This window comes from Vulpes vulpes, chromosome 2 (assembly GCF_048418805.1).
Source record: "Vulpes vulpes isolate BD-2025 chromosome 2, VulVul3, whole genome shotgun sequence".
Lineage (NCBI taxonomy): Eukaryota > Metazoa > Chordata > Mammalia > Carnivora > Canidae > Vulpes > Vulpes vulpes.
The window spans coordinates 50,033,649-50,051,828 of NC_132781.1; the positions used below are offsets into that span (position 1 = coordinate 50,033,649).

At 57.4% G+C, this 18,180-nt stretch overlaps 1 protein-coding gene across 7 annotated transcripts in view; it reads right to left on the reverse strand.

The window, feature by feature from the left end:
• The window catches only part of VAV2 (vav guanine nucleotide exchange factor 2), a 161,632-nt gene that overhangs the window by 31,025 nt on the left and 112,427 nt on the right, over nucleotides 1–18,180 (reverse strand). For 4 of the 7 annotated variants that reach the window (XM_025982120.2, XM_025982122.2, XM_025982124.2 and 1 more), the window contains exons 5-9: nucleotides 10,150–10,252; nucleotides 8,395–8,409; nucleotides 7,606–7,704; nucleotides 5,708–5,776; nucleotides 4,674–4,774 (exon numbers count right to left, since the gene is read on the reverse strand). In XM_025982120.2, the coding sequence (XP_025837905.1) occupies nucleotides 4,674–4,774; nucleotides 5,708–5,776; nucleotides 7,606–7,704; nucleotides 8,395–8,409; nucleotides 10,150–10,252 (387 nt within the window). The remainder of the gene's footprint in view (nucleotides 1–4,673; nucleotides 4,775–5,707; nucleotides 5,777–7,605; nucleotides 7,705–8,394; nucleotides 8,410–10,149; nucleotides 10,253–18,180) is intronic. The other 3 variants (XM_025982123.2, XM_025982121.2, XM_025982125.2) reach the window with 1 other exon arrangement.

The window sequence follows — 18,180 nt, forward strand, 5'->3', positions numbered from 1 at the left end:
TCTCTGCAGGTACAGAGACCTTACCCTACAGTAAGGATGTGGAAGGGATGGTGCCAGGTGAGGGTGGGCTCCCAGTCCACCGAGGACAGAAGGAAAGAACGTGGGGACACGGAGGGGAGAAGCCGTGTGAGCGCCAAGCGGGGGCTGGAGGGATGGGCCATCACTTGGGAGAGGCAGGGAGGCTCCTCCCCTAGAGGTTCCTTTTTTTTTTTTTTAATTTTTATTTATTTATGATAGTCACACACAGAGAGAGAGAGAGAGGCAGAGACACAGGCAGAGGGAGAAGCAGGCTCCATGCACCGGAAGCCCGACGTGGGATTCGATCCCGGGTTTCCAGGATGGCGCCCTGGGCCAAAGCCAGGCGCTAAACCGCTGTGCCACCCAGGGTTCCCCCCCTAGAGGTTCCTAAGGGAGCACTGCCCTCCCTGCCCACAGCTTGACTTGGGCCCCAGCGCTGAGACAGCAGAGTGCCCAGGCCGCCCACCGCCATCTACATGCTCCAGGCCCACCGTGCGCAGGCAGCGTGGGCCATGCACGGGCCCTTCTCAGCCAATGGAAGGAGAGCATCAAGGAAGTGAGAGCTGCCTCAATTGTGACCCCAAACATCTTGTGCTGATGAGAAAAATTATCCACCGCATGGAAGGAAAGCAACACACACTCAGGGACTTCATTCACGGTTCAAGGCCTCCGGAGGACCCTGGAAACAGCAGGCTGCCTCAGCCACCAGGCCCCGGGCAGGGCGGTGAGGTGGCGACCCGGGCCTAGCTGCCGCCTGCAGGAGAGCAGACGCTGGGATGCTAACACTCTCTACCCCAGTGCTGACACCCCCAACAGTGTGTGTCCGGAGTTCCTGCCCCACACAAGCCTTCCCGCCGGCTCAGCACGCATGCGTGCCCTGTTCTGTCCTCTGAGCGAGCACCACTGGCATCCAGATCCCTCGCTCACGAGCCAGTAGGTATGGACACAAGTCTGGTGCATGACTACAAGGACTGTGTTGCATGACCTCTTGAACACGCAACTGGGGGCCTGCTACGGGGGGCTTTGATGCATCTGTCGGGGTGGGGGGCGACCTGCCAGTCCTGGCTGCATCATTGTTCCTCATCCCTGAACGCCAAAGTCTCACGGTGCCCTGAGGGATGGAGGGACACAGTGGGGACAGAGCCAGAGCACGTCCCGGACTCAGGCCACAGGCCGCAGGCCACAGGGACAAACCAGGACCATGGCTGCTCAGATCCCTGATTTCCCCATCTGGGAAAGGACTGGAAGGATCTCCCGGTCACAGGGACCCAGCAGCCCAGCCAGACAAGGTGGCCCCGCAGACCCTCCTGGGGGCTCAGGGGGGCTCTCTCCCTGCGTGCATTCACGGGGATCGCCCAGCTTCCCTGAGATCCAGGCCCGCGGGCGGGAGGCACAACCCAAGGGCAGCAACACCCAGCCCCGCACCCCGAGCACCCAGAAAGCACAGGCACAAAGTGCTCGGTGGTGGCAGAGCCTTTCTCTGGATGCTCAGGGGTCCTGGGGCAGGGACTGGCCTCTGATCCTGTTCTGATGGCCGCCCTTCCCGGAAGTCCTTGTACAAAGCCCCAGGGAGCTCCTCCTAAGAGCTGGAGCCCTGCCTCCTCGCTGGGCCACAAAGGTCCCATGGCTGGTGCCCCAAGGGGTCCTCTGGCCTGACCCACCAACCCAGCGTGGCCAACCCCAGCCACAGATAAAAACCACGTGACCTGTTGTTACATCCACATCTGCAAAAGGCAGGCCTTTCCCAAATCCCACTTCTCACTGTGGGGGACTTGGCCCCTCAGGTCAAGCCTAAGAGGAGCATCTGCCTTGTCTGAGGACTGAAGCTGTGTTAATGCAAGCATTAGCTCCAAAGAGAGGGAGGTGATGGTCTTCTGCCCCTTGGCACTGGTCATGCCACACTTGGGTGCTACTCCTTCCTCCATCCGTGAGGAGCTGCCGGGATTATGCCACAGGAATCCCTCAGTGGCTTCCTCCTGCCCTCATTAAAAAAAAAATCTAGGGGATCCCTGGGTGGCTCAGCGGTTTGGCACCTGCCTTCAGCCCAGGGGATGATCCCGGGGTCCTGGGATCGAATCCCACATCGGGCTCCCTGCATGGAGCCTGCTTCTCCCTCTGCCTGTGTCTCTGCCTCTCTCTCTCTCTGTGTGTGTGTCTCTCATGAATAAATAAATAAAATCTTAAAAAAAAAAATCAGATCCCCATCCTGGCCTTCGAGGCTCCCGTAGAAGCCTTGAGTCACGCCTCAAGTAACCCCCTCTTGGCCCACTTCACACCTGCTCCTCTGGCCTCCGCCAGCTCCCGAACAGTCCTGCTCCTGCTTCGCTCAGCGGCCTTCCAGCAGTTTCTGCTCCTCTCACCTTGGGGCTCACTGCCTCCCACCCTGGTCCTCAGCACCCCCTCCTCTCATCTCCTGGGTCTGAGAACTTGCTTCCCATCCCTCCCCTTCCAGTGAGAGCACAGCTGCTTCTGTCCCGTACACAGCAGGCACTCTATAAATGCTTGTGGAATCAGTATGCAGATGAACCTCAGGACAGCAGGTGCTGACTCAGAAATGAGGACGGGGAGGGGCAGCAAAGACGGGTATGGGGATAGTCGACAGGGACTGGGCACGTGCACTCTGATGGGATGCAGCCAGGCCCCTCCCCAAGTGGACCCCCGTCAAGGGTCCGGCCCCCTGAGCAAGGCTCTAGCCCGAGGTGGCTCCCCTGCTCCCTGGGACCAGCTTGCAGGCAGTGAGAGCATAACATTGCTGGGGAGCAGGAGGGTCAGGGAGCCGCCTATCCCCCACTCCCGGGGCCGGCCAGCGGGCTCCCAGCCACCAGTGCCTGGACAATCCGCCCCCTCGTGCCACCAGGGGGGCCCAGCCTGTGGCCCCTAAAACGCGGCTCAGGGAGCCTAGCCTGGGGTCATGCAGCACAGAGTGGAGGTCCCTTCAGGGGCTCGTTGGCCAAGGTGCCTATATCTGGTCCCAGAAAGGGCTGCCTGGCCAGGAGGGCACGTGAGCAGAGCAGATGGTCACCTGACAGTCTCCCCGCAGGTGAGGACAAGAGGGACCCAAGCTCCCAGGCAGCCACTGCAGGGCCTCCCCTGACCCTAGAACTGGGATTCTTCACAAGCTCCCAGGTGCCTCTGATGAAAGCCAGGCAGAGGAGCCATCGGGACAGAACTTTCGGGTGCCTTCTCCAGAGCCCCCCCGCCCTGGGTACAGAAGGCAGGGCATCATCGCCCATGGGCCTCATGACTCCAGTGGCTGGACCACTGTCCTCTGGCCCTCCTGGGGCACCGGGCATCCCGCCGGGCCCTCACATCATCTGCCTTTGTCTCTGGCTTTAGAGATGCGGCTGCCCAGGTTCCGTGAAGAGCCAGGGGGCCAGACCATTCTGATAGCTGCCCCTCACACCTACTCAGAAGCTTCCAGAATCCCAGTCCTTCCCCAGCTGGGCTCCTGCAGGACATTTCAGGGCACAGAAGGCAGCTCTTACCCATCCATCCACTGGAGTTATAGAGGGGCTGGCAGCAAACGACCTAACAGATTCATGAAGGCCTCCTGACAGCAACATCCTTCTTTTTTAGAAAGGATTCCGTGTTGGTTTCTGAATGAGCTGTCACTCTCCTACACTGGCAACACTTGCTCTGGATGAGGGGCTGGACGGCCAGAGGAGTGGCGTTCAGGGCCATGATTACTGCAGGCGGATTTCTGGTTGTAGGGACGCCCGCGCCATCTGCGCGTCTAGACTCGGCCTGCCCACCTGGATGCCGTGGTAGAGAGGCAGGCCGCCTCGGATCCTGACAAGTAGCATCTAACCCCCTCGGGCTCCCTGGACGTTTGCCCTGACGCCACAGAGACTTGGATGATGCCAGGGCACGATCAGAGAAGGATCCAGGACCAACCTTCTTGGTACTGGAACCACTGTGTCCCTACGTGGGGTTGGGGCTGGTTATGCCACAGTGGCAGAGCGCCCGTGCCCACCGCGGCTGCTGGGCAACCCTAGCCTGCCCACCAGGCCCAGGCACTCTGCCTGCCCAGCCACCGGAGCCCCCTCAGTGGACACAGACAAATCGTGTCGGCAGCATAGGCACAACCCCCATGACACCAGGTGGCACCTTGTTCCTAAGGACAGATTAGGAAGTCAAGGCCCAGTGACACACACAGACAAGGAAGCAGGAAGAGGCCTTAAACCTGGGAGCTCAGAGCCCTGAAAGTCCCGTGCTCAGCCCTGCAGGGACAGGTTTGGGTTCTGTCTTTGCATGACTGCCATGTGACACCGTCCACCTCGGCCTGGAGCCTGAGGGGCAGGCTCTCCCAGGACCTGGATGCCCATGAGGCTGGCACGCAGCAGGTGCACGGTACTGGTGAGAATGCCCTTCAGCTACCGAGACCCCCGGGGCGCAGAAGCAGAGGCAGCTGGTAGAGCCCTCGTGAGGCCTGCTGGGGTGTCACCCGTCTGGGCTGTGATGGCGGGAAGGGTGGGCAGCCCTCTCAGTGTACGAGTGAGGACAGAGGTTCCCAGGGTGCTTGGCCCCGGGCCTTGGGGACCTCACCCTGAGAGGCACACCTGGGTAAACCTCAATCTGCCAGCTCTGCCCTGTCCCCAGGACACTCCTGAGGCCCTGCAGATGCGAGGGATAGGCAAGGTGGGCCCGCCACTTACCTTTCCTTGAAATCGAGGAAGACTTTGGCCAGTGTGCTGCCCCCCGCCATCATGGACACGTCAATGGCCCGCAGGAAGCTGTGATGCACCTTAATTAGGTCCTGGGAAGAACAAGCAGTCGGCACATGAACAGGTGTGCCAGGTTGGAAGGGCCATGTACTCCTGCGTCCCTCGCTCCCAGTGCAATTACATGAGGGGCTCCGGTGCCTGAAGGGACCTGCTCGGCCTGTTGGGACACGGGGTGCCGACCCGGGGCAGGCCCTGGTGCCAGAATGGGATGGCAACAGCCCCGGGGGGCTGTTTCCACCAAGCATCCTTGTTACCTTCCTGCTGTGTGCGGGCACAGGGACTCTCTGTCCCAGTATGGGGGCTGGGGTACAGAGTCTCTCCATGGAGGTAGGTATTTCCACACATTTCAGAGCAGCAGGCACCCGGCAGGCAGCACCCTGGCCCCACGGCCCCTGGCCCAGGCTTCCACTGTCCACGGCCGTCTCGGCTGGCCTCCATGTGCAGCACAACAAACCCCGGGTGGGGACCACGGAGCACGAGAATATCCCAGTCTGGCCCAGCCTCCAGCAGGAGACAAGCACCTGCCCCTTGAACTCATGAGGGGCTGCAGGAGGTGGCATTCTTGGAGGAAGCCCACCCGGTCGTAGCTAACGGAGCCGCTCTGCCGACCACGTCGAGGCAAACCTCCTCACGGGGCATCACCATCCTGTGTGTGTGTACAGACATGTGCAGAGCAGGTGGGGGCTCCCCCAAAGAGGTGGGGGGGACACGTCTGTCTCTGGCCGCTGACAGAGACCTCAAAGCTCTTCTAGGGCACGCATGTCAGACCAGGACAGCAGGCCCAGACAGCTCATGGAAACCTCGTCCTCTTGCCCCCAAAGACCCAAGTGCTGAGACCCTCCCCCTTCTCTCCGTCTCCCCACAGCACCAGCCAACCAGGCAGCCAGCAGGGACGCAGCCGTCCAGGATCCCATGGCGGAACGGCAGTGAGCAACCTGCACCTGCTGGGCTGGGCGGGGACTTACCTCCAGGTTGATGAAAATGGCTGCCATGTCCGCCGGGCTCAGCACCAGCCTCAGGGGGGTCATGTAGTTCTGAAACAGGCAAGACCCCACAGTCAGCTCGCCTGGAGGGCGCCAGTGGAGGGGCTCTGATGACCTCGCCAGGGGGTCGGGGGCTCTCTGTGGGGCGACTATGTGGCCTGGCTCGCCACCGGGGCCGCGTTACTGGAGAAGGCGTCTATTCCGGGGGGACCCAGGCTTCGTCCTGCAGGGTGACTACTGCACGGGCAAGTGTGCGGGGCTGGGAAACACCAGCTAGGCATCCACACCCCCCATGTGGGCAAAGCTCCGTGGTGCCCAACAGGCTGGACGCCAAATGCACTGCAACCCTGGGTGGGTGCTGCTGCAGCTACTCGAGACATTTTAGGACACTGAGGCCAGAGACGTGAGTGCATCGCCCAAGGGGAGGGGGGACAGGGCCACACTTCCCACCCAACACTCAAATCCCTGAGTCCAGGTACAGCCCTAAACCTGCTGTCCAAAGATGTGCTCCCCAACTCCGGGAGCCCTGCAGCGGCAGGGAGTGGTCCCACCAGAGCCCCTGGCCTGGCGCTGGATGAGATGCATCACGTCGTACCCCGGAGGCCCAGCAGGGCAGGACTGCCACCCTCTCCCCACAGGATGCTGGCCCCTCGGGCCTCTTCTTGGCTGCCTGCTGTACGCAGCAGGAGAGCTCTCCAGGTGAACAAGTATTGGTGGCTGCATGGCGCCAAGCAGTTTTCCCTGCACTGCGCATGGGCTGGCGCTGGCCTGTGACTCGGTTTCCTCACCTGTGACACAGGGGTAGCCGCACCCACCTCAATGGTTAGGGGAGGGTTAAAATGGGATTGTCCCGGAAAGTGCTTTGCATGCTGCGTGCCCTGGTCAAGCCCACTCACTTGCTGCTGAACCCCCACTGCACATCACTCCCAGAACCCTCAGCCCTGCCCACAAGGCCAGGGGCAGACGGACTGCAGCAGTCCACTGGCATTCTGCCACAGGCCCTAGCTGTGTGGAGAAGCTAGAGGCCCAAGGGCCCTGGAAGGAGCTGCCCCAGGAGCTGGGGCTGGCAGGAGTGGGAGGGGCAGGTGGAAGGCAAGCACCAGGGCGTGTGGCAGTGATGGTGCTGCAGTGTTGGCAGAAAGGCCAGCGGCCGGCAGAGTGGAAGGGCGGCACATGGGGCAGGAGCAGGGAAATGTCCATCTGCAACCTGGGCCAGACCGGGGCCCAGCACGTCCCCTGGGTCTCCTGGCTGGAGGCTGCACAGTCGTGGCCACACTTGGCCCTACGCTGGAAGCAAGGAAGAGCCAGGGAGGGTCTACCTTGAGGCATTATTGGATGTTCACCCCATACGCACAGGAAAATGTCACTGAGCCAGTGTCCACGGGAGGCCACAGCAGGGTGGTCCTCAAGGAGCTCGGGAAGCCGGCAGGAGAGTGGATTGACCAGCCATTCAGGGGAGCACAGGGTCTGCCCTGGCTGGCCTCACTGGGGCTGACTAGGGGCCCAGGGCAGGACACTCATAGCCACCTAGGGGTGGTACTGCTGTTACCTCAATTTACAGAGTGGGGAGCTGAGGGCAGCAAAAGCCTCAGGGGAGAAGGTACACACAAAGCGCTTAACCTAGCGCCCAGCCTGCAGGAGGGAGTATACATAAGGAGCTTAGCCCAGGGCAATCCGGAGCAGATGCCATGCTGATGCCCAGCTTGGGTGAAAAGGAGCCACAAGGACAAGCTCAGGACAGTCCCTGCCACACAGAGGGCCAAAGGGTGGGCAGCGAGGCCAGGGGCGAGGGTGAGGCCCATGAGGATACTGGCCCATGTGGGAAGCAAAGGGTGAGGGGTGCTTGGCAGCACCAGGAGAGGGTGGAGGGCTACACCCACCTTCTCGATGTCCTCCAGGGTCCGGTAGTACTTGGCCTCGGTCTCCTGAATCTCCAGTAAGCAGCAGTTCCTTTTGTCATCCTCAGACATGCCCATTTTCTAAAGGAAGGACATAAGACGTGAACCAGGCCTGGCTGTGGGGTCACCAGGTGTGACACGGAGGGCCGGAAAGGAGACAGAAGGGGGCCCAAGCCCTTCCCTCCTCTTCTGCAGACGAGGGAACTGAGGCAGGAGTAAGGCACGGAAGCTTCTAGAGTCTGGGCTCCTGCTGCCCTCTTCTGAATTTTACCAGACTGGCGTGGGGTCCTCGGGAGCCAGCCCCTTTGGCGCAGACAGCAGGTGTGGCATGCTTAAAGTGCCTACTATGTGCAGAGGTAAAGGCTCTGACCAGCTCTCTGACAACCCATGTCCGCCAACTGAGCGGCAGACCCATCCTCCTCCTCCAAAAAACGCCCTAGGGCTCCGCTGGAGTTCGCTGGGGCCTGGGGTTCCAAAGACACATGCCCGACAGGGCACATTGCCCAGGAGCCGAGGTCAGGCAAGAGGCCCCCCAGGGCTCCTTCCCCAGCCTCTTGTAGCCTGGGTGCAGCTACACTGCTACTCTCGGGCCTCAGCGGGGCATCAGGCGCCCATGATCCCCCGAAAACCATGTACTAATGTGGGGCCTGACAGCATCTCCCTGGGGACAGGGTCCCAGGCTTTTCCCAAGGGATCTGAGAGCTCGCTAAAAGGTGGGGGAAGCTAATGCGGGCAGAATGGACCCCGGGCCTCCCTCCACCTGCCACTTACCTGCATGTACCTGATCTGAAAGCATGGAGGAATAAATCACATAAATCACATGAGCAGCGTCAGCTGGTTACCCCGGCTGTGCTTGGGAGGGCAGGGCCACAGCACCCAACGGCCCCAGGATCACATCACAGCCCTCTGTCCACCCACCGAGCACCACCAGCCTGGCTGCGTGGGAAGGGACAGTACCAGGGTCTCCTTTATGTGTGGGCTCTGAGAGTGCCACCTGCCACCCTCTTCCTTGGGAAAAGTCTCCATCTACCTTCCCCTCAGGCTGTTCAGACAGCTCCAGGCATGACCAGGGAGGAAGTAAAACCAGCTGTTTTATCCCAGAGGATGGGCAGGAGGCAGGAAGCAGGAGGCCCACCCTGCCAGATGCACAGGATGGCTTGTGAGCAGCAGCGTGGAGCATTGTAGGGAGACTGAGCCGGGCAGGGCAGGTGTGAGGTCCCCTGATTCCCCCACGGCCCCCACAGGGCCTGCAAACAGCCAGGGTGAGCTTCAGGACCAGGGACAGCAGCAGGCCCGGGGTGGTGGTGGGGACAGCCCACGGTGGGGTCTCAGCAGGCCAGGCACGCTTGGGGCCTCTGGGGGGCATCTCCAGCCCAGAGGCCAGGGATCCCCCAGACATGTGCACGGGCCCCTGCACCCACTACTCCCACTTCACCTGCGGGTCCTTCAACTTCAAAGGGAGTGAGGTGGCCCCAAACCCGGAAGGACAGCTCCAGGAAGGCGAAGCAGAGGATCTCTGTCAGTGCAACGGCCTGGCCTTCCAGCCCCGTTAGGGACCTTCTGGGCAGGTTCAGGGGCAGAGCTGCCCCACTGCAAGGCTGCCCAGGGCAAGGGCAGAATTGGCCTTGGGCAGACCCGGGGTTACAGACAGAGACCCCTGGTAACGGTGGGGACCCCTCAGGCCCTTCCAAGCCAAAATGAGAAATGCATTCTGTTCAGAAGAGCAGAGTCTGGGGGCTGTGAGCACCACTGCCGTGTTTCTCTGCCTCTGCTGGCATGATGCCGGTGGAGGGCAGGTGCCACCAGAGCGGGAAAGGCCTCTCTGAAAGGCCTCATCGGGGAGCTGTCGTCCCAGCTTTGTTTCTCCACCACCAGCTGATTACTCCCACACTGAAGATAAACACTGAATTCAGCTTTTTGAGAAACTCTTCCCATTTCTTCCATGAAAGCAAAAAGCATCAAAAGCCTCCACCATTGGCAAGTGGCGTCTGGACTGACCCCCAGGAGCGTGGGGACCCGGGTGGCCGTGGCCTGCCCCGCCAGGGCCCTCTCCTCCCCATTCCAGCCCAACAGGACCCCCACTCTCCGCCCGGCAGCTGCTGGCAATAAACCCACCCAGCAGCGAACTGGTGTCCGAGAGATTATTAGCCAACGCCGGCTCAGAAATAAATATCCTCGCCACATAAAAGACACACAGCTGGCTAATTGAGCCAACGGCAGTCTCCTTACTCTCTGCACAAAGGAGGAAAATGATGCGTGCTCCATGTGTCTGAGCACCCAGGCACTATTTTCAGACTCCCCGAGCAGGAAGGACTTGGAATCCTGCACACCCTCCGGAGAATTCCATGTAGCAGCACGTCCAGGAGGGTCTCTCAGGCAGCAGTGTCACAGAGGGCTGGGCCCGTGGACGGAGAAGAAGGGGGACTGGGGTGCAGCCTCTGCAGCTCTCTGTCCCAGGGAGCCACCCTACCCACAGTGGCTCAGAGCCTTGAATGCAGGGGCGGCGCTGTGGGGTAGGGGGCTTACCATGGGCTTCTGCACCTCCACCTTGATGATGTCCTCATAGATGTCGTCCCCCTCATCTTCGCACGGGACACAGTCGTAGATGTCTTCCCCCAGGTCATGCTCGCTGCATGGGAAGGAAGCAGGTCAGGCACATGGAAGGGAGGGCCCAGCACACACAGCCTCATGGGGAGGAGCGGGGGTCAGGACCACCAGGAGCCCCTGCCCTCGGCCTCTACCTTCTGGCCCACAGAATGGGGACACACCTGCTAGGAGGACCTACTGTGATCATGCCCCAACCTTTCCACCCTTTAGTGAGCACCAGGGATACTTGCCAGGGAGGCCCGGGGTGAGTCACTGCCCAAAAGGGGATTCTCATGCAGCTAGTGCAAGAATCTGGGACCTCTGGGGTGTCGCCCATGGCCACGCCTGTGACCTGGAACCCCAAGTGCTCTTCGTCAGCCCAGGGCATCCCCAGTGCCCACGGCCTGTAGTGCATGCGTCAGGGAGCAGAACTTGTATGTGGACACCCTCCCTACCAGGTGGTAAGGAAGCAGAGTGAGTGGAGAGCGACAGCACTCAAGAACCAGTGCAAGGAAATCACTCACACTTTATACTCCAGCCATCCATGTTTTGGCTGCTGAGTATGCTCTGATTCTACTCTGATAAGCTGTCCCCTCGGCCCTGCCAGACTTGGAGCATAGGACACTTCCTCCAGGAAGCCCTCGGGGGATCCCCAGTCCAGTCTGTGATCCAGGACCCCCCTACCACCACCGCCAGTGCTCTCATACAAAGTGCATCCATCTTGCTCTATCTCCCATTATTTTGTTAAGTGTCTGTGGATGAGCCTATCTCCTCCTTGGACCAAAATCCAACTTCTCGACCCCTTCTGAGTGCCGTTCCTGACAGACGGCAGCTCAGCAAATGTTTCACATTAGCAAACGGGCAAATCCAACTACATGCGGCGGGGCCACTCTGTCCGGGGCTGACCAGCTGTTCAGTCTGCTGTGAGGCCCACCCTCAGGGCAAGTTACGCTCAGGGGCCAGCTCGCCCTGGAGGCCCGGGCCATCCCTGCAGGGGATGGGTTGCCAAGTTGGGAGCCATAGGTGAGCCAGCTCCCAACTTGATAAGACCCCCATGGCAGCCAATAAGCAGGAAAGGCCGCTTTGGGAGCTTTATTTCTTGCCACTGTGGGTGTGAGGAAGCCCAAAGCCAGCCACCAGACAGAAGCTGGCAGGGTGACCTGTCCCCTAGACCAGCTAATGGACCTGGTGACAGACCCACGAATAGCCGCGCACCCGCTGGTGAGCCCTTCTGTGCTGACGCACCTGAAAACATTTATACTTTTCAACCTGACAAACCCTTGGAGGCAGAGAACCCTGTAGCCGTTTGTGTCCGGACAGCCATCCTGAGGCCTCACACTGCCCCGACAGCAACAGAGGCTCCGCTCAGAGCCAGTATGAAGCGCACCCACCACCCCTGAGGCTCATCCCCCCAGATGGGCTTGGGAGGGTCACGCATGTTGGCACAGATCACCTCCCCTGCCTCTCCAGATGCTGTAGCCAAAGGGGACAGCTTGGGGGGCCCTGCCCGCCAGGCTACTGGGTCCAGGCCAGCACTAGCAGGGCTCCACTTTGGTGGGTGCCAGCCACCCTAGATTTCTGTCGTGCAGCAGAGCGAGGCTGGTGACAAAGCCACTGTCGAGAATTTTGACAGCGTGGAACCGAGGGCAGACAGGGACACTCCCGGGCTGCTAAATTAGACAGCTCAAAGGCAGCTGAGGCCATCACACCGTCTGGAAACAAACACGGGCTTTGCCCTGATGGGCTTGGGGAGGAGGCAGGGGCCCTGTGACAGTTAAATATCCCAGGAGTTGATAAATAAAAATCACTGAAAGGGGCCTCGAGATCACCCATTTCAGAGACAGCCAACTGCCAGCACAGGGACCCCCTTTCTCAGCCCATGTTTGAGGGGGACACGCTAACTGACCCCCCGCACCCTGTCCCAGCCCACTCAGAAGGAAGGAACTCGGTGCAGTCCTCCCACCACACATCAGCCACAACCTGAGCTCGAGATGCAATTTCCTTGCATCCCCAAACGAGCCCTGTGCTCTCTATGGCACAGACGAGAAAGCTGGGGCACATGGTGCCAGGGACCCAGCCAAGACCTTCTGGATCTTCTAGAGGCCATACTCTTCCCCATCAGGTGGACTGGTCACCACTCCTTCGTTCACTGAGTGGCTGACGATGCACCCCAGGGGCATTCGGAGAAAGTTAAGAGCGGATCTGTGGATGTTGGAGTGACACATGCACCGGCCCCATGATGAGCCCAAAGTGTGGTGGCATTTTAATGGGGCAGAGGATGGTGAAGGGTGGGGGGTAGGAAAGCTTCTGGCACAGGCTGGACTTCCTGAAGATGCTCTGAGGACTAAGTAGATGGCTGGGTCCCAGGAAAGGCGCTCAGGTGTTGGAGATCCTTCTCCTCATTCCCCCTCCCCCTGGCACCACCTGTAAGAGCCAGCACTCACTCACTCATGTGGGCATACCCCACGCCCGTGCAGGCATACGCCATGTCTACAGAGTACACCCTGTTTTAGGCACAGGTGCAACACCCCACAAAGGTTTTTCAACCTTTTTTTTGCTACGGTTTCTAGAGATCACGATGTACCCTAACTGTACCCTTCTGACAAATGGGCACCACTGTGTCACTCACACTGCAGCCCTTTATAGAACATTCTCATCTCCCCTAAAATCTCTTCTCCTTTCAAATCAATCCCCTTCCTCTTTCTCCAGGACCGTCCTTCTGACTATTCTTCCCCCACAGATTAGTTTTTCTTGTTCTGGAGCTGCACATCAATGGCATCCCACGTCACGGTCACTTTCGTGTCACTTCCCTCCCCCTGATGTCACGTCTCTGAGATCCATCCAGGCTACACGTCCATGCCAAGGACCATCCGTGGTATGACCAGCCCACAATCTGTCATCCATTCTCCTTTTGGTGAACACTTGGGCTGCCTCCAGGTTCTGGTTACCCGGTTGTCCTGGGTTCTCTCCAGCGCTGGTTGGTGTTAGTCTCTCCAATTTTAGCCACTGGAAGAGGAACACAGTGAAATATTGCTGCACTCCTATTTTGCATTTCCCCGATGGCTAAAGATGTTGGGGACCTTTCCCTGTCCTTCCAGACATGCGTGTGCATGTTCCTTTGTGAAAAACCTGTGCAAGACTTTTGTGTGTTTCCAAAAATCAGTTGTCTCTTTCTTGAAAAACAAACAGGACTCTTTTTTTTTTTTTTTTTTCAAACAGGACTCTTTATATGTTCTGGACACAAGTTTTGAGTCAGATATGTCTTGTGAATTTTTTCCCCAGTTTCTGGCTTTGGCTGCTTATTTTCTTAATGGCATCTTCTGAAAAACATTCATATTTAATAAAAAAAAAAATTTTTTTCTCCGATGGTGTCCTGACTCTGTCCTGGGTCCTAAGAAATCATTGCATCCCATCTAAGAAACCTTTGTTTCCAGGTTGCCAAGGATGGTCTCCTGTTTTTCCTTCCAAGAGCTGTATAATGTCCATGTTGACGCTCAGGCCTCCGATCCATCTCAGATTTTCGTGCACAGAGCGGGGCACAGATGGAGATCCATTTCTCTCGGGGATATTCAGGAGTTTCGGGACGACTGCTTGAAAACTTTCTTCTTCCCACTGAATCCCTTAAGGTCCCTTTAACCAAAACCAACCGATCACCCAAGCCTGCGTCTACTCTAGATTTTATAATCTTTCCATGAACCTATTCACTTATGCCTGTAGCAACAGCACTCTGTTTTGATTACTTTCGTTTTTTAATAGAAAGTCCTAAAACCAGGTGGTTTAAGCCTCTAGTTTTGTTCTTTTATGAGATTGTTTAGGGCGATTCTAAGGTTCCTTATATTTCCGAAGAAACTTCACAATAATCTTCTCAATTAAAAAAAAAAAAAAACGGTGCTGCTGGGAGACCAGGCACCTTGATGATATCCTCTTCCAATGCATGAACATAGTATATACACAACATCTACTAGGTCTTCTTTCATTTTTCTCCACGATATTTTGTAGTTTTATCACAGAGATTTGGGATTTAGACAGTCCGGGGCCACTATGTTGGTTCATTTTTCCCCCTCTACCATTCTCTCTCCTTCTGGGGTTCCAGCTACACCTGCGTTGGACCCCTTGGCACAGCCCCACGTGTCTGAGGCTCTGTTGGCATTCTCTTTCTCCTTTGTTCCTTCCGCTGAACGACCACTAAGTCCGTGACTCCCTCCTTTGCCATCTGCCATCTTCTATTAAAGTGGATCCAGTGACCGTTCCTCTCAACTATCATGCTTTTCAGTTTTAGCATTTCCACTTGGCCCTCTTTGTAGCATCTATTTCTCTGCTGAGCCTCCCCATCTGTTCATTCATTTGGTGCATCTTTCCTCTAAGTCCCTGACCATGTCTAAAAAAGCTGGTAATTGCAGCAGCAGAGTCATCTCCAGGTTGGTTCCTATTGACGTGTGTGTGTGTGTGTGTGAGAGAGAGAGAGAGAGAGAGAGACTGTGACTTTTTTCTGTTCCGCTGCAAATTTGATGACTTTGTATTGAACACCAGACATGATGAATGATAAGTTACAGAAATTCCATTATTTCTATCGAATATGGGTTCTAATAGACCATTACCTTGGTTGGACTCAAACTTCAAACTCTGTTTTCCCAGCAATGAGCAGCAACTGCAATGCTGCTGAATTCAGCCTCTGGATGCTTGGATTTCTTTTTTCTTTTTTTATTTTTAAAGATTTTATTTATTTATTCATGAGAGACACAGGGAGAGGCAGAGACACAGACAGAGGGAGAAGCAGGTGCCTCACAAGGAGCCCGATGCGGGACTCGATCCCAGAATCACGCCCTGAGCCAAAGGCAGACGTTCAACCACTGAGCCACGCACGTGTCCCTGGATGCTGGATCTCTTTTCTTTCTTTTGGTAGAAGCCTTGGGGTCTTTCTTGTGTGTATTAGTTTCATGGCCAGACAGGGATTCAGGTGGAATCTCAGATCTGGGGGCTCTTGCTCTTTGGTCCCTCCCTTCCAGCATTTTCCTCCTAACTTTCAGGCTTCTCCACCAGCCTTTGCTGTCTCTCCTCTGACCCCTCAAGCTGGCAGGAGTGCAGCTTTCTACCTGGAATGGGCAGAGCCCTTGGGCAAAGGCTACAAACTCTCCAATCCCATACCCAAGTGAGCACCCCCTGAAGTACCTGGGCTTCCTCCAGGTCAGAGGGACATGACACAGTCCTTCCCCACTCCCTGTACTCAAAGAAGGGATGGGACCACACAGACGGGGACCCTGGGAGTACACCCAAGATGGTTACCCCAACGCACATCTGCTGCCTCAATCTCAGCCTGTTTCCTTCCTCAAAATCAATAAAGACAAGGAACATTTGTCCATATGGGATCCCTCTTCATGCACCCGTCCCATTCACCTCTTCTGATTGACTCAGGGCCCTGTGGCTAAAAACAGGCAGCCCGAAACACGAGACAAAGAGCTGTGTTCTGGGGTCTTAACTTGCGACAGAAAAATCTAAAAAACGCAGACACTGTCCCTTACGTCTGCTCTGTAAAATGTCTGTTGCCCAAAGCCTGCTGAAGACCAAAGAAGAGGATTGCTGGTCACCTGCCCATGATGGCCTTGGGTCCCGCTCTGGGGGTCCTCACCGCACGGTCGCAGATCACTCACACACCCAGGCTCTATGTTTCTCCTTCTTTCACATATGAAAACGCTCTCCCAAACATTATTTAATTCAGGCCAATGAGCACTAAGAAACCCAGGTTTGTGCATATTATTTGAAATTACAAAACAGCTGTCCCACAATTTCGCTTCATGCATGTTCCTCCTTATGGAAGAGGGGCCGGAATAAAGGCAGCAGCAAAGAAGTGGGTTTCTTCTTAGTTGAAACAAAATTAGTGGAGCGCCTGGCTGGCTTGGCCGGAAAAGCATGAGGCTCTTGATGTTGGGGTCGTAAGTTCGAGCCTCACGTTACTTAAATAAACTTTGAAAAATATTATGAAAGTAAAACCAAACATGTTTGATGAAATTGGCAGCTAAGATAAAACACCTATCAGATTTGACTGGTTAAATCAACACCTCTCCTAAGACCGATTCTCTGCCAGCAACTTGACCATGGTGTCTGCCCTGTGCTGTGCACCTCACCTTACAGGTGGGGAGACAGACAGGGTAGTGGTCATGCCTGGGATGCAGATGCTTCTAGAATGCAGTGCTGTCATCTGCATGGGGCAACAAGCTCTGGTTCCCAATAGTTCTGACCCTCCGGCCGCCACCAGGGGCACAGGCATCCCGCGGCCACCTTGCTTTTTTAACAAAGGGATCATCTCCAAAAGTGAGTTTCCTGAACAGGGTAGGGGGCAGATGATTCGTCTTAAGCATCTGTTAAAACAGATGAGAGTATGTCATGACCAGCTGGGCCCGGTTGCACCTGATGGCTGTGGCTGTTGGACTGGAGGAAAAAGAAACAACGGATATGTTTGGGGAGGGAGGCATGAGGCCCATCACATGTTGGGCTGTCCTGGAGTGCAGCACACTGACCAGGATGGAGATCCACCGGTGGGAGGATCCTGGCCTCTGGTCTCCGGTGATGCAAGCCTCCTGTTGCGTCCACCTGTGAGCCAGCACCCAGATCGGGGCCTGCACACAGTCCTGTGGAGGGGGGCTCCCACTCGGGCCTGGCCCACAGGACCCAGCCCCAGCCCAACTTCCCACAGTGGTGCAGAATCTGACAGTGCCTTCTGCATCAGCAGAGGCAATTCCATGGCACTCCATGTAGCTTTTGTGTTAGGTGGGCCTGATGACACTGATTCTTGGCCAGTCAGTCCCTGGGGCCAACACAGACTCCTGTGCAGCTTCTAACTTACCAGAAGCTACACTTCACAGAAACCCCAAGGTCCGTGCCACACTGCAGCTGCACGCTAACAGCACTTGTCAAGACTGGACGAGAAATGTCAGGTCCCCTGACACTACTCAGGGGCACGCCGGGTCGCCAGTGCCAGGAACTTGGCTGGCAAGTCCCCCTGCCCCGAGGGGAAGCAGGCAGGAGAGTCTGAGATGGAGCCTCAGCCCTGCCAGCATCTGGCTCTGTCACTCTGGGCAGGAGGACCTGAGCCTATTTCCCTATCTGTGAAGGAGAAATAACCCCAACCTCTTGGTCAGGTCGCTGGAAGGGCCAGCCACAGGGAAAATGACCAGCACAGCATACAGCAGGGGCTCAGTAAGTGGCTGCGGTCAGCCACCCCCGAGGGAGGGGAGGTTCTGCGGGATATTTAGCACAGGGACCGGCACTCAATAAATAAATAAAACATCATCGGCATTAAGCACGTCCAGATTTTCAAACACATGAGCCTGGAAGTCTGGAGGCCGGTGTCAGCGCCAACAGGGCTCACAGGGCTCAGAGATGGCTCTTCCCTATCCCACCACCCACAAGCAAGCTCAGGGACGGTGCAAACCGGGCAGGTAGGGGGAGATCCGGACCAGATGGGAAAGGGCAGGTGAGTGGCCAGGCCCGGGGCCAGAACCACGCTCCACAGACACCCCCTAGGTTCTCCTCCTCCAATGGGAGTGGCCCCGGGCCCCTCAGCCCCCACTCGCTGCTCCGCTAGGGATTGGGGGGCACTGATCTGCCCTCCCCCTCCCCCTCCGGATCATCTTCTCGCTCCTGCTGTTATCCAGCAGACAGCTGCGCTGACAGATGCTAAATCCCGACCATTATTTTCGTCCCCACAATGGCCCGCTCCCCCCCCGCCCCCCCCCCCCCCAAGAGGCAGATACCCGCCTCCCCTCCCACTTCAGGCCCTGGGGCCTGGCCCCAGAAGCCTGGCCTGCCTGCTCTGATTTTGTTACAGAAAGTCAGCTGCTCCGAGAGGCCGGCGCCCCCCCGCTGCCACTTCAGGAAAATCAAAGAAAGGTGCCTGCTTTCAGCCTCGGGCACACCCATGTCCTCTGTGGATGGAAACCATCCCGACCAATGTCACAGATGTGAGCGCTGGCC